Source organism: Ascidiella aspersa, chromosome 4 (assembly GCF_963924565.1).
Source record: "Ascidiella aspersa chromosome 4, kaAscAspe10.2, whole genome shotgun sequence".
NCBI lineage: Eukaryota > Metazoa > Chordata > Ascidiacea > Phlebobranchia > Ascidiidae > Ascidiella > Ascidiella aspersa.
In genome coordinates this window covers 5,465,805-5,489,464 of record NC_139450.1, presented here as the reverse complement: position 1 = coordinate 5,489,464, position 23,660 = coordinate 5,465,805, and the positions used below count along the sequence as shown (strand labels likewise).

Below are 23,660 nucleotides of genomic sequence, written 5' to 3'. Positions count from 1 at the left end.
TCGTGTAAGCTATTGACTACTTAGTAATCTTCACAAGAAAGGTTTATTTTTTAACCCTACAACTTGTTTGGATACTTCTTACAGTAACCCAGGTAAACAAAACGACTTTATATAAATTCAAAGGTAAATTTGCGACAAAGTGTCGGTTTTTAGGGCTCATGACGCCCAGTTGCTTAAGCTTAAAACAGTGGTTCCTAAACTGTGGGCCATGGCCCAGATGTTGGCCACAAGACTATTTTCATTGGGCCATAGAGCTATTTGAAAATATTGCAACTAAATGTGTTATGTTTTACGAAAATAGCTGTTAGCATGTTTAAAACTATAATAGGAACGAGGCTATCTTTTGGTATTTGTAAACTATATACTTAAAGGCAAAATTTCACCACATATGTTTGTTTCGCTACGCAGCTAGCACGTCAGTTTACTTTAAATTCAGTTTATTGTCATCAAGATATTTAATTCCAATGTAAAAATGAGCCAGAACTAAAAAAATTATTTGGATGTTCTTAGAATCAATGTATTTATTGGGAAATTATCTGACTATGTAGGCGTAAATTGGGATAACAAAAAGGTAACGGCACATGGTGGGCCACAAATTGTTTTATGAAATAAAATTAGGCCACGGAACATAGGCGTAGCCAGGGGGGGCCTGAGGGGCCATGGCCCCCCCAAAAAATTTATAAATATTTTACTCTTAATAATTTGTTTTGTATCATTTATAAGCAGTACCACAACATTTGATCACAGGCATGCCACACCTTCAATTGTCAGGCATTGTTACGTCAATAACGATGTAGTTATAATAACATTTACTATACATTAATGTACTTTTACTACTTTCAGACAGTTTTTGCTCATTGACTGTTTTTTGAGTATTGCGTTTAACACTCAGTCAGTTGCTGCTCAAAACGGTTTGCTGGCATTGTTACTTGTGTTCGTTACGGCAGTTGATAAAATGCTAAGAGCTAAACAAAACATTCCAACTTTTTGGCCCCCCAAAAAAATTTTCGGCTGGCTACGTCACTGCCACGGAATAAAAAAGTTTGGGAACCACTCTCTAAAAACAACGTCTAGTCGACTGGGCCTGTATAAGGTGGTTAGTTGTTGCGACGAAGAAAGGCGACTTACGGGTTCGCCGGAAATTCCTCGGTCTCCCTTTTCGCCGGCTTCGCCTTTTTCGCCCTGAAAACAAACAGAAGCTTGTTAGACGACGGCTGAGAGCGGGCAACGAACCAAGCCAGACACACAAACTTACCACTTTTCCTTTTGGTCCGGGTGGCCCCTGCAAATTTAACAAAAAAAGCGGAGTGTTTAATTTTGTGCCAGCTGCCGTTATTTATTTTTACTGCACACAGGCGTTTAACGGTATGTAAAAATAGGTTTTGTTTTTAGGGTCATTTGTTTAACAATGTTTTTACGACTTATGCTTACAAACGTTATAATTAAACTATAGTATTTTTACAGGTAGGCTAGAAAACAGAATGAAGTTTACCATGGCAAACAAACCCCAAAGAACATAATAAGTTTTTCGCCATACAAAAACACAAAAATACAAAATATAAAGTTTTATTCAGCACTTTAAAAATTGTTACTCATTATATATACCATTTCCTAAACAACTGTTGAAAATGAAATTTCTAACGAGAAAGCTGATAAACCCATAAAAGCACCTACGTCACGTTGTTGTTATTTTACATAAGCACACATTTACGGTGATGTGAAGTATATCTTATTTTTTCCATGGCCTCTCTCTTTCGCATTAATGCTCAACCCTGTCCTTCCAGAACTTCATACTTAACCAATTGTGAGCAAATTGCGATTTTTATCATACTCACGGCTACTTCGTCGTCGGCCTTTTGGGACGCGTCGTCGGTGTCTCGGCCTGGCGTGCCTGGGATTCCCCTGGTCCCCTAACGGCAAACAGTTCGGCGCATGAAATTCGGTTTCAAATCGAAAGGCTGCGTGACTCTACGCTTGCACGAGTGGGCTATACGCTCAATGAAGCGGGCAATTTTCGAAAGCAGCAATTACGAATCAGCGCCTTAATTGATTGTGCAGGAGCCAGCAGCGTTTACGAGCTCCGGAAATATGTCCGCATCCAGTGACAACTTTTTCTTGAACAGAATATGACCTGCCTTTGTTTTCCTTTCAAATAAAGCGACTTTATTGTAATATTTTTTAACAACTCGACTGTGTACAATTAACGGAGTTTCAAGAGTTTGTGATAACTTGTTTATCTTAAAATCTTTAAAAAAAATCAAAACGGCTGAAAACACACATCGCTACAAATTTCTGGACCCTTTAAGCATGATCTACGAAAATTGGATATTAAGTAAAGCTACGCACTTTGACTTACATTTTTGAATTGTGACAACACTTTAAAATAGACGACAGGCGTTTATCGTTTGTTCTCTTCACTTTTACTAAACTTTTCCTCACTGATCAGAACTTCTTTCAAAAACATACTCCTGTCCAACTCGCACATACACTTTTCGTGCCTCACTATAAACGCTACTTGGGAAGCCGTACTTGTCGTAAGTGGATATACATGTCCAATGTTATTGGCTGCTGCGTTAACTTACGGTTGTCAGTGGTAAATCCTCTTCCGGGGACTGTTTACTTTCTTCTATGCGGCCTGGAGGTCCGGAAGTACCCATTTCTCCCTATCAGGTTGACATATACGCTTAATGGTTTGCCGATTTTGTCGAATACGAAGCACAAAGCAAAAGCAGCAAGAATCACTTGTGTCGCTGCTGTTTTTTTCCGCTTTATTGTGCCACTATAGTATTTTTTACGGGTCAAAAAATAATTATTCGAGTATTGCATTTGGAGCAGTGATGCAGGAAATCATTGCTGCTTTGTCGTGATTCGGCGCACAAAGCTTGGCATTTACAGTAAAAAATGCAGTGGTCGTCCTACTGCTTTTAATTGAAATACAAATTTGCAGTGTTGTAATGACGTAAGTCAATATATGACTTAAGTCGCTGTTTTCAAATGACTTAACTTGACTTAAGATTTTTAAACAAATGACTTGACTTGGACTTGAGTCATTGAGCTAAAAAACATGGGTTAGACTTTCTATTTTTTGAAAAGACTTGACTTGGACTTAGGTTATTTTACATATGACTTGACTTAGATTTAAGTTTATTTACATATGACTTGACTTAGACTTAAGTTATTTTACAAATCAAGTGACTGTGACTTAAGTCAATTCGAAATGAGTTACTTTTTCACAAAAATGTCTTGACTTGGACTTAAGCCTTTTCAAAATGACTTGCTAACAACACTGGAAATTTGTCAAATTTTGTTGTGTGCTGGATTTAAGTAGGAAACCAATTGGACCTGAGTATTTTTCACTGCAAAAGCCAAACTTTGAACGCAACGGGCCAAATCGGATTGTCAAAACGACCACTCAAGGAAGCATAAGTTGGTGAGAAAGTCTGCAAGTCGATGATTTGTCGCTTTGGGGTTTGTTGGCGCATGCATTGGGGTTGGACAACGGCATAAGCTAAATCACCCACGAGGAAATTCTCGCTCCGGCCAGTTTGGGCGTCAAGGTCGCTGTGGATTCCCGACGATCCTGGAACGCCGGTTTCGCCCTTCATTTAAGCCATGCACAGCGCAGGGAAGCAGCAGCCATTACAAGAAGCAAAAAGAAACACAACACAACGGCAATTAGGGCGGGTGATGTTTTTCATTGCAGTGATTCGTAGCAGGGCTGCGGAGTCGGAGTCGGACTCGGGACTCGGGATTCAAGGAGTCGGTTTGTTTTGCTGAAGTCGGAATCGGGACTCGAGTAAGATTACGTAAAACTACCTGAGTCCCGAGTCCGACATACGCATGCACAGTACCAAACTTTTAAACTGATATGGCCGCCAACTGGAAAGGTGGAATAGCATATAGTGGAATATTTTCCAGCCATGTATTGTGAGTGGATAAATTATATGACACCCATGAAGTTAAATGCTTAATTTACACCGTATTTAGTTACGAAAATTTTAATATAGGCTGTAGAGTCAGGGCCGGACTCGGGACTCTACAAAATCGCACATTTGACCGGAGTCAGGCTCGGGACTCGGAAGCCGGACTCGGGTTTATTTCTTTGGCCGGAGTTGGACTTGGAAGTCGGACTTGGGTTGTTTTTAACCGACTCCGCAGCCCTGATTCGTAGCATATGTACACAGCGCTACGTAAAGTGCGTGTTGAATTGCAGCAGAACATTAGAGCATTAGATTGCGGAAAAATTAAGCGAACTACAATCACCGATTTAGCGGCATGCAAAAGAATTACTTTATATTTTATTCAGTTAATGCTGTTAAGAAGATTGCATCAAAGTTTAATAAGATAGCAATGGCTTTTTGACAATCCTGCTTGGTAGTAGGCCTATAATAACAACTATATTAAGTTATTAACAATACATATTTGGCTAAATGTTGCTTTATTTACAATAAGAGTTTTAAATGGCTACTTTGTTTTTAAAATTGTTATACTTATGTTGTAAATCCAAACTATTAAAATCAATATAATGTTAATATATAATATTTATGTAAAACATACCTTTTCTCCCTTGGCTCCTTCAAAGGCCAAGCCCATGGTACCCTATTTAAAACAGAAAAGGTGTTGTTTCATCCTGTTCAAATTATTTAACACTGCAAAAACTTGTACAATAAATTATATATACCTTTTCCCCAGTGAGGCCTTGAGGTCCTGGTGGTCCCTTAAAAAGAATATTAAAACCATTTAAAAATACATGGTTAAGAGTAACAACAAGACTAAGGTAATAAACAAAATTTACTTAGCAAACCTTATTGAACAGAACTAGCAAACAAATAGCACATATTTAACTCACAGGAGGACCGGCACGCCCTGATGGTCCAATGGGTCCAGGCAAACCAATTACACCTTCAAATCCCTAAAATTAAAAGGGTGAGATTAAAATAGTTTTATTATTTAACGTTTCAACAAAAAATTTCGTTTTTTTGCATTTAATATTAAAGTCAGTTATTTTACGTACAAGATAAATTTATAACTGATTACATCATTATAAATAAAACACACTTGTCTTTTACATTGAATAAAATACGTATATCTAATAAAAAAATACTTTAAAATTATTCCATATTATTCTGATGAGTCTTTTGTAAATATTTTCAACAGAAATTTAGTAAATATCTAGTGAAAAATGTTTTTACCCTTGGTCCAGGCCTTCCAGCCAGTCCTGGTTCACCTTTCGTTCCAGCAACAAGATTAATCACCTCTCCAGGTTCTCCCTAAAATATAAACGTCACAATAAAACACCTGAAAAATCACACATAAAACACCTGACAAATGTTTGATTGCTCACTGAATATGTTTTCTTATTTAAAACAATTTTTCTTATTTAAAACAAGGATTGCCAATCAAACCTTGAATCCTTGTCGTCCTGGGCGTCCATGAATTCCCATTTTTCCAGGAAGACCTTCGGGACCAACAGGTCCAGTTTCTCCCTATGTTAAAATAAATATTGGAGCATAATGGTTGGAGGTTGTAGTAAGAATATCACAGGCCATACAGAACTAGGGATCATAGTCAGACTATATTGAAAATGAATAAAGAGTTATTCGAAACGTTCAAAATGATACCCACTTCTGTAGGTCTTAATATTCTTACTGAAATTAATATTAAATTAAGTTTTCCTTGTAGTGGATTTAAATTACAACGTATCACTACATAAAGAAGAGGGTGTTTGCGTACCTTAGTTCCGTTACATCCTGGGATACCTTCTTCTCCTGGGGGGCCTTGCAAACCAGGAATACCCTAAAAAAGATTTTTTGTCATAAACTAAAAACTGATCAAATTAAAATAACATGATGTCTTTAGAAATATTACCGGAATACCAGGTGATCCAGGATAGCCAGGTTGTCCTTGAGTACCCTACAAAATTTGAAACATGGTTAACCAAGATTAATAAAATGCTGTGGTGATAAACAAAGATTAACTGCCATACAAACATTGTAAAGTGAAACACCGTGCGATAAAACAAGCAATACAGTTGTAAAAAAACTAATTACAAATCACAACGATTTAATCAGACTTACCCTTTCTCCTTTTTGTCCACCTTGTCCATCAAGACCATCTTCACCCTATTATGAGCAAGCAAAACATTGTTATATCAAATCTAAGACCTCGTTTTAGAGGGTTGCATTAACCGAAGAAGACTTACAGTTAAACCTCTTGGTCCTGGGGGTCCTTCTGGGCCTGGAAATCCTGGAAGACCTGGGGGTCCAGCCAGACCTGGAAAGCCTTGAGGTCCCTAAATTAAAGAGCACAGTGTGAACAATATGATATATAGATGTACTTTGAAAAGGTAACCTTATTGTGTATTTACCCGATCTCCTTTGGATGCATTACAGTAAATCTTGGGTCCACCGCAGTCTCCACTATAGATTCCATATGACACAGACTATAAAACAGAAATTGGTATTAATTTAAAAACTTCATAATTAAAGAGTTTAAATCAGTCAACAAATACATTTGGTTATGTCAACAAATAATTATGTCAACAAATACATTTGGGAAATCAGATATTTAGATATATTTAAAAACCATTCAATATTTCTGAAGTCATATTTTCAAAAATAATTCTAAAATTGTGGTGGTTTTCATAATAATTGCGGTGTGCGTTAATCGGTGTTTCACATTCCTGAACAACTTAACAACAAGTATTGTGGTAGTTTTGACTAGGACAGTATTTTGATATTCTAACCAAATTAGTTCTGGCTATTGGTTTGGATAAATTAATAATAAGCGTTTGACAGTATAAGGTATGCCAAAGCATTTATTGTAGAAGTCAAGGTGTGGTAAATGAGTTTATAGGCCATATAGATGACAATCTTTTAAATAACAGGCTAGACAAGCTCTCCAAAAACTAGGAATCTTTTTACCTTTGATTTTTGTTTTGTACTTGCAGGGTGTATTTATTACATTCAATAACCATATTAATTTACTAAAAACCAAATTATTTACATATTGAGAAGCAGGGTATTTCCCAAATTACCACTAAATCTCAAAGGGTGTTCCCCAACATGCAAACTCAAGTAACTATAACTAAGTAAACTGGAATGTCAGGCCTGCCTTAAATAAAGTGTTTTCTCTTTAGTCTAAACATTAAAACTATTGTATTCAACATAAAATATTCATAATCTCAGGAAATGTATAATTCAAAATAAGTAAAATCGCAACAGTAAAGTTTCCACAGAATATCTTAATTTTTGCATTGACGTGGACAAATTGACGTCGTTTACATTTTTGCGGTGGTTGTTGATTTTATAAGTGTTGTTCAATAGAATTTTCCAGAAAGACAAATATGGCGAAACAGTCACTTAATTGTTATAACATCACAGGTAATTGCTAGATATGATCACACTTCCTTCCTAGCAGTGTCATAATACCCGTTAATCAACATCCCCGTTACGAACTTCCTGCCCACAAAACAAGCACACAAGCCGGCCAATTGAGCAATTACACTTAGATTATTTTCCCGTGACAACTTTACACAGGCCCACTTAAAAGCCACCGTCTAGCCAGGGCGGTACCTATACGCTGTTTATGGTCGCGCACAACACAACATTAAAGTCGTCGGGCGCCGAAAACAGTGAAGACAAAATGAATTTTTACCTTCCTGTCGTAATTGTACGTCTCAGACGCTTAATAAGACGCTACAACCGACCATTCTCAGCGGTTAGCTGGACGTGCGAAGTTAGCGGTTAGTCCTAGTCTGACAGGCGACTCGCGAAGGCAATAATCAACGCCGCAAAGCCCAGTCAACGCCTTATTTTTTTAAATTAAAACTTAGTGGGTGGTGACTGCGGGGTCCCATTTAAGTTGGCGACCTTGGTAATCATGTTATCAGCTGGGAAAAGAAGAAAACGCAATGTTTTATTAAATCCCAATCGCAAATCCGCTTACTTATCTCACAATTAACTTGCCTTTCTCAATCGCTCAAAATAACCGGGAAGCCAAAAAACAGCACACGCTACTTGGAAATATAACCGCCTTTTCTAAAACAAATGTACCCAGAAAAGCCGCAAAGGTTAAGGCGTTCTACTCGCGCCATAACTTTAAACCACTTTACTCAGCTAAGCTATATTTTTTCGTAAAAACGTAGCAATCAATTTTGGAAGTCTGTAAAACAATGTCGACCCGGGAGAGACTTTCTCCGGTCAAGATTTGATTGAGCGCTCCAGTTAGGCTGCCTATTATCGCCGTATGTGATTGAGCAGACAATGTGTCGCACTATGTAAAATACATTGGACAGGCATGTGACCAAAGTGCGAATCACGGGGCTGTCAACCCCTTTCGCCAAAGGCTGATGACGGTGTTCGTCAAACAGCCGGGCATCTGTTTAATCAACTTTCGCCAGCTTTAGTACTTCAAAGCCGCCGCGAGCGTGATTCCAGGCCACGACGGTCAACGTCAAACAAGGTGTGCTGGTGTAGGGGTCATGGCCGCCATGTTGGTCGTGAGTTGTAAACACGGCCCTATGCGACGCACATGTGGTAGGGCCTCAAGGGCGACCAACGGACGGTATGCGACAGGCGCTTAGGGCCAAATGTGCGACATAATGACGAGTGTCGTGGACTGAACCTCAGACTGACGTTGTTCCGCCTGATTAGTACATCTAGGCAAACACTTGCAATCAGGCCACCTCCGAAAACGTGACGAAAAGTGCGATTTTAAAACATGTTTTATCTTTGCTAACATGCCCTGCAAGTTGGCCTTCTTCGTAGGAGTTCGTTTTAATTGTAAGTTGAGCGGTTGAAGAAAGTAAATATCGGAACGACGTAATGAAGCAAACATCGAAATGAAAACTTAATTTCAATCGAAATTATTAATCGCAATTAAAACGTCAAGATCATATCAATTTGCTTTATGTTACAAAACGTGATACGTATCAAGATCTGCACAAATATAGCTATGAAGTTAAACGTGACAATTAAATTATTAACATTTCTTTAGCATATTATAAACAAATTAGGTTTGATTTTAAATGCGATAAATGTTAAATAATGTTTAATAAGGTTAATCCACTGTGAAATTAAATTTGACCACTGTGAAATTTAATCAATTAAAACCCTATAATTGTGCGTAAACTATGTTCAAGTCTCGCCGGTTATCTTGTGTTAGGCGGGGCGGGTAGACTTGTGGTGACAACAGCCAAGCATTGGCGGGTTTTCGACGGCCACGATTTACTTCGACTTCCTGCATTCCTATTATGGCACAGCTATCGAAATGGCACACGAGCCAAAAGGACGCGGCAGCCTTTGCAGCAGTAAAAAACTCGTAACCTCCGTCCGTGTGTCGTAAGGTTAACGACAATGGCCATTCCAGATGCTCTGCGCGGTATGAAGCCACGTAAGTCACAAGGATGACCTGCCCTAAATAGCCTAATAGCCATGGCGTGATTCGAAGTACAGCTGGGCGCGCAATTCGGCTTGGTTTATAATCTTCGCTGGGCATTTTTCGCAGCCGCTCCATATAACAATCGCAATATGACGCGAAACTGTTTTCCACGACATTATAGGGCGTCGTAAATAAATAACCAGCCATCGGCGGGCGTGTCGCAAGTCGCCGACGAACGTCGAAGGACGGTAATAGGGGGAAATTAACAATACGCGGATTACGTGTTCGCGATTTGTCAAGGTGTGTTATGGCACTTGCGACCTGACAAACGCGCTGATGATGCGGCCTGTAAAAGTCAAGGCACGTTGTCCTTGTACGACGCTTCACGCGATTAGAAGGTCGCGAAATCTTTGCCGCACGTTCACGCCGTCCTGTAAATCTCACGCGAAGAGTTCTTGCCAACATGGTCGGAATTTCGTTTATTGCCGTGGCCAATCGTGCTAATGGTTTTCGCAATGGCGATTTCTAACACCCATAAAATGATCTATTGAGTGATAAAGCAGCCCCGCTTAGGTAAATCGGTTTTGTCGCGCGATACAGCCCTTCCACATATCGAATTACAGTGCCTCTTAAAATAAATACCACAACAAAAATGCAACATAATTGGTATTTTTGCGCTTAATGATACGATTTTAAATAATAAAACAAGCCCTAGATAATAAATCGATTTTGTGTTTGGAGACAGCCCTTTTAAAACCGCCTTACAATGGCACTGCTAATTAAATGCCTAAACAAAAATGCAACATATTTAATCATTGGTATTTTTGCACTTAACCATATGATTTTCAACAACAAAACAGGCCTCGGTAAGTTAATTGGTTATTTTGTTAGAGACAGCCTTTTCACACACTCCTAACAACGCTACTGATAAAAATAACACAACAAAAATACAACAGATTTAACCATCGGTATTTTCCTGCTTAACGATATGATTTTTAATAACAAAACAGGTCTTGGTAAGTCAAGTTGGGGACAGCCTTTTCACACACTCCTAATAATGCCACTGATAAGAAATAACACAACAAAACGGCAACAGATTTGCCTGCCCGTATTTTTGTACCTTCAGGTATCCCGTGGTAAACTTTTACTGTTTTTTAATTAAATATCTCTACTATCGCTAATTAATTCAAATAAAAGGGTCACAAGGCTATCGACAATTCCTTGTGATTTTGTTGTGATATTTTGGTGTTAATAGGAAAATATCGTCGCCGTCTTGTTAGAAGCAATACTTTAAATTTGGCGGTTTCAAAGTAAAGCATAGGTTCTAAAATGTACTAACAGTGTAAAACACAAATATGCAGCTTTACCATTTCGTAAACGAATTCTAGGTCCTTAAACTTTAGCAAGATTTACGTTTTCAAGGAAAACACAGTATCCTTGCAATAGGTCTTTAATGAAACACTAAACTAAAAGCGTACGGTTTCTTTTGCTAGAAAACATTTAAAAGTTAATAAAACAAAACACGAAAAAGATGCAGCTTACCTTAGCTTGGATTGAACTTTCGGCGAACAACACACCTAACACAAAGGCGGCTGCAAACCAACCAATCTTCTCAGCCGTCATGGCGCTTGTTGAACAACGTTGAAGACTTCGATTTTCAGCAGGTAACTTCAACTAGCACTGAATACACGAAACAGGTAAAAACTCGGGCCGAACGTCAGCTTCTGGCAACTGAATCGAAGGCGAAAGGCAAGCTGATTTCGCAAGTCCGGCAAAGTGTCGTGAAAACGCCCGGGCGGGATCGAGTCGACTGAATGAAGGTTCGCGGCGACTAGGCTATCCCGTTCGCGCGCGGTCTGTTGCTGGTCGAGGAGCTGCGAGCAATAATCTGCCTCGAAATCGCGACGAGAGAAGTCGGCGAGGAGCAAAAGGCGAGGAGCGAAGGTCACGGCTCGCTGAACAAGGACAGTGCCCTCGCTCATTTAAAGGAGAGAAAGGCGCTTGGCGCTGCGAGAGCAAACACGCGCTCTTTCTCGCTCCTGCTCCTCCTCTTTGGCGCAGTTAGCCGTCAAACAAGAAAACTTGCACTTGCCCAAGGTGACGATTTGTCGAGTTGGTGAAAGGTTTGCCGAGCGAGCAGGCGCGTGGGCGAGTTGTACCCGCGACCCAAAGCACACGTATTAAGCCGAATTAAGGAGCGAAACTATTTGAGCACAAACCGAAAAAATCCGCATTAAACTGTGAGCACGCGACTTGCAAGGCACGAAAGTGGGCCGGCAACCCTTTGACCCTGCCAACAATGCCAGTCACGAAGTGCGACGATAAAACATTCCTAGGCCGAAATCTAAAGTGCATCTCCGGGGGAGGTCGCGCCTAGATTTATCGCGATCTCTAGGCTGGCGGAAACTGTACGGCACGTAAAGGTAACCGGCGGCGGTGGTGGTGGCCTACTTTGCCCGTGCGCCGTGGCTTGTGTCAACAGTCAACTTTACGACGCTCGATAAGGCGCCCGGCATTTCGCCTGCGCTCCGACCGTTGTTCCAGCTTGAGAGCGTGCGGAGAGGCGAAGGCGCGCCGACGCCGATGATATTTAGATTCTTCCCTGGGCCTGGCGAATCTAACCGCCGGAAACCGAAGCAAGGGGCCTACTTGGCCGATCGTCCATCAGCATTAGCGTGTTGATCTCTCAGGTGCGCCGAATGGCCCTGGCCGTTCGAGCAGCGGCCCCAAACTTTTCTAAAAAATTTGCCTGGTGGACCCTTTGTAATTATTTTGATATTTCGCGGCCCTATAAAAAGTTAAGGGTCAGTTGGCCCCTGTTTCTTGCACTACATCAGTACAGTCACGATTCTTTCTATAATGTAACGACTTTCTAACTAATGCGAACGCTGATAGATCGTAGTACCGCGTAATAGATGGTTTATGATGTCACATAATGTTCAAAATCGTTCACTAAATCCTAATATTTTTAAACTTGAATACTAATTCCCATTGCGGACCCTCTGAAACTGTTCTACTACGGCCCCAGTTTGGGAACCGCTGCGTTAGAGGATCGGCAAATCGATGACGTCATTGCCATTTGGCTGAAATTGGGACCTGAATAAACCGATGTGTCGCGCGCGAAATTGTCTACGGTTGTTTAGTTGTCTGAAACCGCCTGTCCATTTCGATCACGTATACAGAGCACACGCGTTGTATGACAGGACAGATGTTTTCCCGAAGCCAAGGCGTTGGCACGAATTTTTGCGGTCGTCAACCCAGACGTGTTTTGAAGGCTGCACTCGAAACGTTCGCCCTATACGCTTGACACTGTTGCCGATTCGAGTGAGTGAAAGGTTTAGTCAGCCCGTAGGAATTAAGCGGGTTCACTTCCCCAAAGGAGCGAAAACTCGGGCGCAAAAACACCTTGGATGTTTGTTAGACTTCCTGGCAAACCGCCGAGGAAAAGTTCCCAGCAGAAAGCCACAAAAACGCCGCTCGACCTGGCGGCGTGAAAACATTGAGTAATTTCGTGTGGGAGCCGGACATGGTAGGCAGTTCCACGATCGTCGTACAAAAGCTTTCGGATTCTGTTGACGTCGCCAATTTCGGCGGAAAGTAACACTAGCCCCTGACGCGGCGCCCTCTATTTCTCCCAAAGCGGGGGGCAATTATCGACGACCTAGGGGTGACGTTTCGCCTTGACCCTGGCCCCGTCTCGACACAACGGATACGCGTCGGTATCTATGCCGGTGACGTCAGAAACTGGCGGGCGAGTCCGAGTTTTGGCACGGCGCCGACCTTTGCGGACCCGACGTCTGGCAATGACTTAGTCGCCGTTTGCTGACGTGGGCACGAAGGGATTTGGAGCGAAGATTTAGAGCCAAATTCAAATCCACTTTCCAGTGCTTTGTTTGAGGAGCGGCGCCTAAAATAAACGCACAGACGCGTGGGTTGCGCAAGGCGTAACGTCCGAGTATAATAGCAGGTGTACCAGACAGGATACATATAGTCGCGTCGCGTCTGGTTGTTGCGCCAATAAGCGGCTGGATGCTGCAGGTCTAAACAGCAAACAGAGACCCACTACGAAAAACCAGCAAACCGCAGGCAACGCAAAGAGTCAACAACGTCCTTGGGTGCGAGCGAGTGGGCTCGAACTCACCGGGACGGCCCAGCGAAATGTATCGAGGCGTGAAAGGTTAAGCGCAATGCAATGTTTGCATTTCTCCGCGTCTTATCGCCCTACCGACGCCGCTAGCGCCGAGCGCCAATGCTAACTCCCTTCCGCCGGGCGCATTCCGCCGCCACGCTGCGCAGTCTCGGGCCTCGCTGGAACCGGAAACCGTCCTCGGGGGGATCGGCGCGCCCGGCCCTTCTCTCGCGGCCACTTCAAACCCCGAAGCTTGTACAAGCGGGCAGGTCCACCGGCGCGAGAAAAAACAAGGGGACAATGGCGTGGGGGTAGGACATGTTGAAAATACACAAAAAAAATAAAGGGACCTGTGACTTTTCGCCAGAGCAACAACCTGCTTCCTTAGTGTTCGCCTATTGCGGAAAACGCGTAGCTGCTTTTGGGTCAACGTCTGAGAATGGCTCTATACAGGCAGATTGACCGATATCTTAATCGGCTTCCGCGAAATCTGACGAGCGTGCAAACTGCATTACGTCGGTTTCTTTTTTTAGACCGCGACCGTGCAGAGATTCCTCTCGCCCTTCCGCTTCAGCTGAGCGGCATTGCGCCCCAAAACGGTGTCGAGATATGCATCAACATCTTCGCCGCCTCTTCAAAAACTTTTAATTTCCTTACAAAACAAGCCTGCAACTCTCATGTTTGGAACTGATGTTGACAATGATTTGTTAAATTGCTTACTGCTATGTGCGCTGCTCGTTATATGCCATTGTAAGTATGCAAATACATTACCGACGCTTTCTAAGTTTGTTTATATAACCAAGTCAATAGAACACTCGAGTATATCTGTGCTTTAAATTCTGAAAAACTCGCAACGGCGATCCGCCCCGAAATGAGGCCGAGATATACATCGGCATGTTAGTCGCCCTTTCGCAACCCTGTTGAATTGTTTGTTGAGGTTTGGCATTTTGTTGTTTACCATTTTAAATACGCCGAATTCGTGCCTTTACAAGTAACCCCGAATTCCCAACAGTATTTCAATGCCCCCCTGCTAAATCGTCGCTTTCTCACATGTGCTTTAACTCGCCTCTTGTTTTTCTTTTGCACTCGTTTAGCTATGTCCGTATTGGAATAAAAAACAGGAATGTTCGCCTCCCCCATGTCAGTAGCAATCTGGGGTAAACACGTAAACCGCGTGTAGGAATTCCGCGGTTAACATTAACACCGTCCCTGGGACAGCTTCTCCAAGGCGAAATTCAGGTCGTGAACAGCGGTTTGCTTTCACGGGACGCCCGCCTTTCCCACTGCGCCTTATCTTTCCCCACGGCGTTCCGATTTGTAGCAAGCACCCAGTTGGCATTGCCCTTTTCGCAAACACGGCGCGTTCGCGAAACATAAGCTGCCTGTTTGGCCTTGGGAATTAGGCTCCATTGAGCGCTATCGAGTTTCGGTCGGTGCAAATGTCAAGCGCTCCTTAGTCGAACGCACAGAACCTTTACGTACGAGTATTAACTAAGTGGCTTTTAAGAATGAAATTAAGTTATCGGCGTCGGATTACAGTTTCCACTTGGAAGCGGTGTTGCATTCCCAGCAGCGAATCTGACCGCAACAGCGATTCGAATTTGTCTGCTGCCAAGATCACAAGGATATGCCGCGAGATATCGGCGCGAGCGCTAATGCAGAATGACCGCTGACATTTAAACCGTGAGTAGTAGGCACTTGGCGTGCATAAAAACTCGCTCTCTTCTTTTTTCATTCATTTTTTATCAAAAGATATATTATTTCTATATCGACACAACAAAACGATTGCGAAAAAAGCAGGATAAAACACATGCCAGAAAGCGACGATTTAGCAGGAAGGCATTGAAATACAGTCGGGGATTCGGGGTTCTTGTACTGAGCTTCAAAATAGCCATGTCCGCTTGCAGAGAAAGTCATTAACTTCATAATTTTTATTGGCGATAAGATGTTCCGATTTCTGGACCGATTTGACCATATTGAGAAACATATTTAAATTCGGCACGGATCAATTCAAACGGGTTTCAGATTGATCTGCCACAATACCAAACAACATATGAACATGATTAGGGAGCACATCGATCAAAAGTTTCGCCGAGATCCAGGCAGTTACTACTTTGGTACAAAAATAAAACACGTGCGTTGCAGTTTCCAAAGCATCGCAGCAGAAAACACATCTATCCGAGTTTTTAATTCCTAATGAGCACAGGGCGTCATTGGTCACGATGGCTCTAAGGAAGACCCGCTTTGGTCGCACCACACTACCATGCAGTTGTCTTTAGGATACCAAGCGAGGCATTTTGAGCCGCTTTTGCGCCAGCGACAATCCGCAAATCGGATCAGTGATAAGCGGCGATTCAACAACACCTCTTGAAAGCCCGGGCTTTCCTCGCAGGTGCGTCGAGCCGTCGTTTCAATACTCGCCCAGATCCCGACGTTTCCGTTACCTAAACAAGCGCACAAAGGAAGCGGTGGCGACCGGCTGAGGCGCTGGTTATGACACGCGCGTGTCGTGCTTTGGGAAAGTCGCTCATCCGCGAACAAAGACTCTTGGTGGTAGAGTTTAGTAGAAATCGCTCTTCTGGTGAAAACGAGCTATAAATGACTCTTAGTGCTCGGAACCCGAGAGTGGCCCTGGAGAAAAGTGCATCTAAAACTACGTACAAAGAAAATCGTATTAATAATCAGCTTTCATAAGATCGCAAAATGTAGTTTTAAACTTCGAGGATTAAAACTGTTGCCGGGCGTTCGCGGCTTGAATAAAATCGCAAGGAGCCGATACCAAGTGATAATATCTGCACTTGTCCGATACTAGGATTGTATCGGTGCCGATCCGATAAAACTTAACGGTAAATCAAGTTTTAGCCAAACAACTGTCCCTCTAGCAAATGCTGGAGTAAAGCTGGGATCTTTCTAGAAGCGAGACAACCTTATCCGCTTTTGGCTAAAAGGAGAATCGCAAGCGTCTGACTTCGATATTACATCCCCTTAATTTTGTAAATCCGTTAACGATTGTCGGCTTCAGTAGTCGCCCGACCTCAAGCAATTACGGCCGAGCAGTTTTCACGAAGCCCATTAAAGGGCGACGGGAAACATCCCTTTTCTTTATCAAAGGAGTCATTCAGGGCCACCAATGACTTGGGAGCGACGATTATCGGCAATCATTGAGCTTAATTTCGATCAGTTACCAATTAGAGCGGTTTCACTACTCAATAAAAATAGTTTTCAGGCTAATTTGACAAAACCTTTCTCCACATATATTGTTGATTAAGGTAACGTTTAAAAAACATTCATAAAATTTTGCCGGAAATTGATCAATGTTTTTTTCCACATTCTGCAGCACACACGGAATCCCGTTGTTCCACGGAAATAGGCAAACTCGGTGACTAAGGGATCATCCTCGAGTGACCCGCCAATCAACATTCGACACAAAACGAGAAACGATTAGCGGAACATGTCGCACAACAAAAGCGGCGCTGGCGTTCCGGGTTTGTGCAGGCGGCGCCGGGCGCAAAAGACACGAAATCGGGTCAGGCGAGCCACAAGGGACTACACAGTTCGACGCCCCAGCGCTATTATGCCCCACAAATCGGCTCGTTTCTGTCCCTTTCATCGCGCGGGCTGCTTTCATGTCGCGCCCGACTCTCGTGGAAAGTGTGGCGAACGACTCCTCCTTCGAATAGCCAAACTCGCGTTCTACATCCCAGCCTTGCAAACCCGAGACTGTCGGAGGCGTGTTTTTTTTTCGCGTCTCAAATCAAACACAGAAACGGCCGGCGTTCGTTTTTCGCATTTTGTGAGAGAACGAAGCAATGGATCTTGGTTGTTTAAGCATTCAACTATATTAGGGGTTCTTAAACTGGGGTTCATGGACCTCTTGGGGATCCGTGAACTAATTTCAGGGAGCCCATAAAGGCCAAATTGAAATATTAGTGTATATTTAAGAAGTAATCAATTAAAAGAAATGAATTTAACTAAAACTAACTTTTTAGCACTGAATGTTGTTAGACTCCATTTACTTGGACTATATTAGCAAGCGGCGTTTCGATTTGCTTAATATCTAAGCTTTTATTAGGAAAATGTACATAAAAGTGTTTTTAAGAATCATTTTCGGTCACGCCGTTGCGTTAATCAATGTTCATTGATACAATGATCAGCTCTGCTTGACGGAGTTTTTAGATATGGCACGTGCAGAAAACACAAAATAAGCTGGGGCATTTAGGCAAAAAAATAACTTTTGTTTGCAGAAACCCCTCAAAAGAATTGTTGCATTTTCGTGGCATGTGTAACAGTTTTTTTGAACGCTTTGATCGATCTATTCCCCGCGCCTTCCAGAAGTTTCCTTTTGTGTGCTGTGCAGTCCGATCGCAGCGTGACACTTTTCTTGCCGACCGCCGGTCGCCGACACCGCGCTATTTATCAGTTGGGTGTGACACTGAAAGAAAACAAGGCCCTTTAGACTGACGCCACGCTTTAAGTTTAAGGCATTGCGCTCCAATGCACCAAACGGGTGGATGGTAACGACTGAATTGGCGTCCAATTTGTGACCTTTTCGCGTTTATTAATCGTCCAGCTGCCGTTAATATTGGTCAGAGGCGATTCCTATGTTAGAAGCGTCCCGCTGCGTGGAGAATCCGATCTCATTATTAGACGCCCTTTGTCGCGCTAACTCAACTCCGCAAATCTGCATACAGCGGCAGCTTAAGGTCACCGATTTCTAGCTGCCGTTTTATGAAACTGTTACAACAGTGCAGTGATGCGTATACGGGTTGCAATCTATCATAATGGTGTTCGAAGAACCACGAAACACAATGGGCTAACATAATACAGCTTGATAATGAATTGCAAAGCCAAAAAGTGCGAGTAGACGTCATCTTGGTTAGGACGTTTCGATACGAACTTACCACCTTCAGTTAATGCGGCTGAGAAGTAAACTAAATCCTCTCTTACAAAAGTTCGGACGCAATTGTTATTATTCTGATATTACCAACAGCATTTGTGAGAAAAAAACCTTTATTTCTCAATCGTTCAAATAATTATAACAGAGATAGAAACCTACTGGATAAATGGTTTATTCACCTTATGAAGTTTACAGTTTCACAAGATTCCTTTGTATATAGGCTATACGCGACGGATAGTGGCATTTATTTAAGTATTTGCAGCGGTGCGAGCAGAATCAATAAAAAGCGGAAAGGCTTATAGCAAATGTCACAGTTCCCAAAGCGCACGCCGTCCTTTGTTAAAAGCGTTAGGGATCGCCGGCTCTATTTTTATCTCGCCGAAAGTCAATTGGCACATAAATAAATCCACTTTTCCAATGTTTGTCCGCAAATCGCTTTCAAATGGGATTCGGCTGTACGCCAGGGTAAACAGAGATTTGCTGCCATTCAGCGTTTGTTCGAGTCAAACTTTGCTTCAGAAATAAAAACGTCGACGGCCCTTCTACGCTGTCGATTGATGTTTAATCGATGTACGCGCCAGCTATCGCATGAGAGCTTTGCAAAGTTTAAAAATTAATCGCCGTAAAATGAGGTTAGAAGGCGCACTTAAACATGCCTATAGATTCAAGTGTGGTGAATTAAACGTCTAGCTTCGGCTTTACAGGCCAGCGAGCTTTCGCGGAACTAGCTACGCCTTGTGTGAGTTCCAATTGTGAATTGCGAACCGTGAAACGGCGCAGGGCGGCATTTTTTGAGGATCTTCGTAGGTCGCCTGTGCTACTTGGCCAGCCCCGGGGCTATGGCATTCGACTTTCACCGCCACCGTAAACGACCTTAAAGTCAAGATAGACGTAGAGCAGAGCGCGGCTTATTAGAGATACAAGCGCCTGGGAGGAGCGCGCGCTCTCGGCGTGACGGAGTGAGAAAAAGAGTGAGAGAGAGAGAGGGAGAGGCGAACCTTCTTTGGACCGCGACCGACTGAGAGAGCGATCGCTGGTCGTCGTACGGGTTTCGCGCTTTGCCCGAGTATTCGCGCTCCTATTTCGATTTGCGATTTTGCCAGGCGATTTTGCTTGCCGTTATTCGTGCTGTTCGTCTTGCAGGAGATTGTTGTCGCACTGCTGAGGCCCGCGGTTTATTTGTTGCATGGGGCCAGGTGCACGTTAAGGCAGCTAGCAATAGGCAGTTTTTAAGGGTGATTGTTTGGATTATTGGTTAAAGAATTGACGAATTGCTGACGACTTTTTACCGAGATTTGACCGTCGCCGGGTCTGGGCATCGCAGCTGCCGCCAATGTAAGTTTGATTTCCCGATGAGGTTTGAATAAGGTTTTGGTGACCTAAGCACACCCAGCGTATACGTTACTTAACTAGTATTTTGTCATTGTTATGTTGTTCACAATTGTTTCGCATTTCTGAACGTTGGTTTGTTCATTAAAGTTGCCGATTTTTAACAGGAGCTTGGTGGTTTGACAGAAATTGAACTGTTGCTTTCATGATGGCGAAACCTTATTCATTTTCGGCACAATGCCTGTAAGTATTTACCGTTGGCTTAGAATATATATATACCTTAAATGCTAAAGTATATACCTTAAATACTGAAGTACATAAAGTGTTTTCTAAACTTCGTAATCCTGGGATAATTTGAGTTGTTATTTATTTGAGTAGGTATGTTCTTGTAAAGTTGGTTTGTCATTGAAACAAGACGTAATTTTTCTTCAGTTTGGTCTGGAGTTAATTTGTTTTTTACTAAGGCTTGGGCAATTTTGGGCAGTGTTTCGCAAAAATTGACACATACCGCTGTCAAAATAATGCGGAAAATCCATTGACACCCGCCTGGGTGTTGAAATAGGCAAAGTAGCTTTGATGGTGTCAATCACCTATCAGCGAACTCGGTAAACAAATCAGTTGTTGACCTGGATAACCGAATCCCAGCAGCAGTTGTTGACCGTTACTTGCTCTCATTAAGTCAGTGGGACAACTTTCGTCAAACTTGAACGTCAAATGTCAACGCCTAGAGAACTGCGATTTTGCGTCGGTTATGAGTCTTGTGCTATACTCAAGATTTTAAGTGATGGCCTGTTTTGTGATATATAAACACGCGAAAACAAATGCGACCAAATAACCTTAACCAGTTTTTCGTGATTGCCAATTAAGACAATCGACCCAATTTAAAAAAAATCGTTTTTTATAGGTGAACAATTGTACATTGTTTTATTGTACAGGCGTCTGAACTTTAGGGTTAAAATGTCTGTTGGTTTGAGAAGGGTAAACTGCCTGTTTGTTGAGTATTGTGGCCAAAAAGGTGTGTATCACACGATGACGTTATCATGTGTATCACACGATGACGTTATTAATTGCAGGTTAATTCGGAAGTAGGACAGACGGGCGTTAAAAATGCAATCCGCTTTGGCTTTTTTGTTGGGGCATTACAGTTACGCACTTTGCCTTGTAATATGTAGTTAACCTACACAAAGATATGCGCTTCTTTTTATAAATCCGATACCACACTTGTTGTATTTTTTCAATAATAGCTTTTGTTGCACCAAACCCAGTTTACTGCATCGGCACCCCGTGGAGATTAGTTCTACCTGACCGATTTGTTTCAATTGCACTATGCTGGCCAGAGACATAGTTACCGTAATCCGTTATTCCATTTATTTGTGTTCAAGTTACTAATCAAGCAAATGCTTGACGCGATTTATTTGCCTGAAACAACCACCAGATCAAACCTTCCGAGTTTCTGTTTTACACCATGCCTTGAGATTACCCAACAACGCAGTTTTTCTCTTAAAACTTGAATATATTATTTGCCAGTAAAAATGTTGCCCTTTTAGTACCTGTAGTGTAAGTGACTTAAAAATCCGTCCTAACGTTATATATAAGGTGACATACTGTAACAAAGTGTGACGATGTTTAGTTTCTTACAAATGCCAAGTGTTAAACACCTGGGGAAATGTATTTAATCGGGTTAAAAAATACGTTTATAAAGGGCGGGACTTTTTTACCGAGAGCAAAATGTTGTTCAGAGCCATTACTTAATACTGCATTGAAATTTCTAAATACGGTTGAATTACTTATATTGCAGTTTCTTGACAAAATGTTCGATTTTGAGTAGTACCTATAGTTTATGTCATACAATAAACATGATTTCATCGGCCTATGGCGGGATGATTTTCTATAAAACCACACAACTGAATAATGGACGTTTTACTTTCAGCGTATTCCTGGTTGTTCTATGCTGCATTGATTTACTGCAAGTCGACGCCGCCGTAAGTAAACTGGAAATATATTTTTTTTCTTTTGCAAACTTAAAATACTGTTTTGAACTAATCGCAATTAAAGTGACCGATCTAAAAAAACTAAGGTTTGCGTTTGTTCGAACTTGCTGACACAGATAGCCCGAAACATCGCCACACTCGCTTGTGCCACAAATAACATGTTTGAATAGCGATAATCTTCTGAAGAGATTCGTTTCCTACGCGACCCACCATTGCATCTCCGATTCCGAACGTTTAAGTGCTCGACAAATTTGCCCAACGTCCAATAAATGTTTGCCGACTGATGAATGAAAGGAGATACAATCGTCGACAATGTTTCACAGCAGCGTCAAGTTTGTTTAGCCACTTGCCTTTTATCTTGTTGATGCGGTCAACCTGATGCTTGTTCTAGAATATCCCATACTCACATCTATGTTGCACTGAATGTGTATTGATAAAATCACCTTGACCCTTGCAAGATAAATGTCGACCCTAATTCCTGATCAGTAACAGCAGAATACTCCAGCAAAGCTAGCGATTCAGGCCAGACACAATTAAAAATATCTTAAAATATATATTTTATATATATATGAACAAGGATTCCTTCGAATTAAGATATACTGACGATGCCTTTGTTGGCACAATATATAGGCCTATATATCTTTTAAGATCTTTTTAATTGTGTCTGACCTGAATTGCTAGCTTTCCTAGTGTATTCTGCTTAGACTAACCTCTACATTGAAAATTTAACACATTACGTCACGGTTTTGGTGAGATTCTGGGTTGAGCTTAGGGAGTTCAAGTTCTGGCTGCTCACCAACTTGTTTGTTCTTACAGTTCGAAAGGCTAAAAGAAACCTGTCTGACATCCCCACAAAGCGTTCTCTGTAGAACACACGCTCGCAGTAGGGCCTCTCCCGTACATAACTTGTTTAATTCAGGAGGCATCAAAAGGAACTGCAGAATGACAAACGTGTCCCGGTTTCCAGGATTTATAAATACTGGTTAAAAATAGGCAAATGGCCCCCGTCTTAAGTAGTACCATACAAGTTAATCAAAAAAATGTATGTTTATTACGCAGTACTACCTATGCCACACGATAAAATTATTTTACTCAGTTAGATCTTTCACTGTTTCCGTCAGAAATGTTACCTTAAATCAGGATATTATATAAACTGAGGTCAATGGACCCCTTAAGGGTGTACGCCGACTAGGTTTTGGGGTCCATGAAGGCCTAAATAAAATCCTAACATTTTTCTTTTTTCACAAGAAAAAAAAAACGCTTTAGTATTTAGAGTTCTTTTCAGTGACACATTTGTTAAACTGAAAAGAGCGATTTTTTTAAGTTTACTTGTTTTATGACGTCATCCCTAAAAATTCTTTGCCGACCCTGATCCACACGAACCGAAAAATTATTTAGGCGATTCGCGCTATAATAAAAACCTTAAAATATCTGCGATTGATAAAAGTATTTTATCTTCATACAAACAAGATTTAAACCAACTAGGATGCCCGATCTGTAAAAATAGAAAAATGGTACATTGGTCATAGAACACATTTCGTGTACACATTTCAATTTTGTAGCATACGGTGTTATACAGGACTAAAGTGTTTCTGTGCTACGTAAGTAAGCTTTGTTGAAGTCCACTATTCTTTAAAAACAATTGAAAGGGTCATAGCGCTCATAGCTTAAAATCTGGCAAGAACATCTTTTTTTGAAACTTTACTTTGGGCCACCCAGAAACTGATCTAGTATCGAATCTGGATTGACGGAACTTCATTTGAGTTACAGCTCCTAATCCAAGCGTTTTGTAATTAACGCCAGGACAAAAGAGTAAGACGGATTGTGATAATAGACGACCGGGCTGTGTTTACCTTTACGGTCGCATGCGATCAAAGTTGTTTATTTTTTTTTCGCCGCTGGTTTACGTGTAGCCATGTTGCAATTACTTTTA

The 23,660-nt window shown here is 41.8% G+C and overlaps 2 protein-coding genes across 2 annotated transcripts in view; one reads left to right on the top strand and one right to left on the bottom strand.

The window, feature by feature from the left end:
- LOC146146814 (uncharacterized) overlaps positions 1-11,027 on the bottom strand; it is a 39,166-nt gene extending 28,139 nt beyond the window's left edge. The window contains exons 1-14 of the mRNA XM_083387072.1: positions 10,924-11,027; positions 6,368-6,442; positions 6,203-6,292; positions 6,078-6,122; positions 5,869-5,913; positions 5,734-5,796; positions 5,406-5,486; positions 5,193-5,270; positions 4,850-4,912; positions 4,682-4,717; positions 4,558-4,599; positions 2,583-2,663; positions 1,259-1,282; positions 1,129-1,182 (exon numbers count right to left, since the gene is read on the bottom strand). Coding sequence (XP_083243198.1) covers positions 1,129-1,182; positions 1,259-1,282; positions 2,583-2,663; positions 4,558-4,599; positions 4,682-4,717; positions 4,850-4,912; positions 5,193-5,270; positions 5,406-5,486; positions 5,734-5,796; positions 5,869-5,913; positions 6,078-6,122; positions 6,203-6,292; positions 6,368-6,442; positions 10,924-11,004 — 858 coding nt within the window. The 5' untranslated portion in view covers positions 11,005-11,027. The remainder of the gene's footprint in view (positions 1-1,128; positions 1,183-1,258; positions 1,283-2,582; positions 2,664-4,557; positions 4,600-4,681; positions 4,718-4,849; positions 4,913-5,192; positions 5,271-5,405; positions 5,487-5,733; positions 5,797-5,868; positions 5,914-6,077; positions 6,123-6,202; positions 6,293-6,367; positions 6,443-10,923) is intronic.
- An 8,449-nt stretch (positions 11,028-19,476) lies between these two features.
- Positions 19,477-23,660, top strand: part of LOC146146813 (uncharacterized) — a 36,729-nt gene continuing 32,545 nt past the window's right edge. Inside the window, exons 1-2 of the mRNA XM_083387071.1 lie at positions 19,477-19,979; positions 21,667-21,718. Coding sequence (XP_083243197.1) covers positions 19,942-19,979; positions 21,667-21,718 — 90 coding nt within the window. The 5' untranslated portion in view covers positions 19,477-19,941. The remainder of the gene's footprint in view (positions 19,980-21,666; positions 21,719-23,660) is intronic.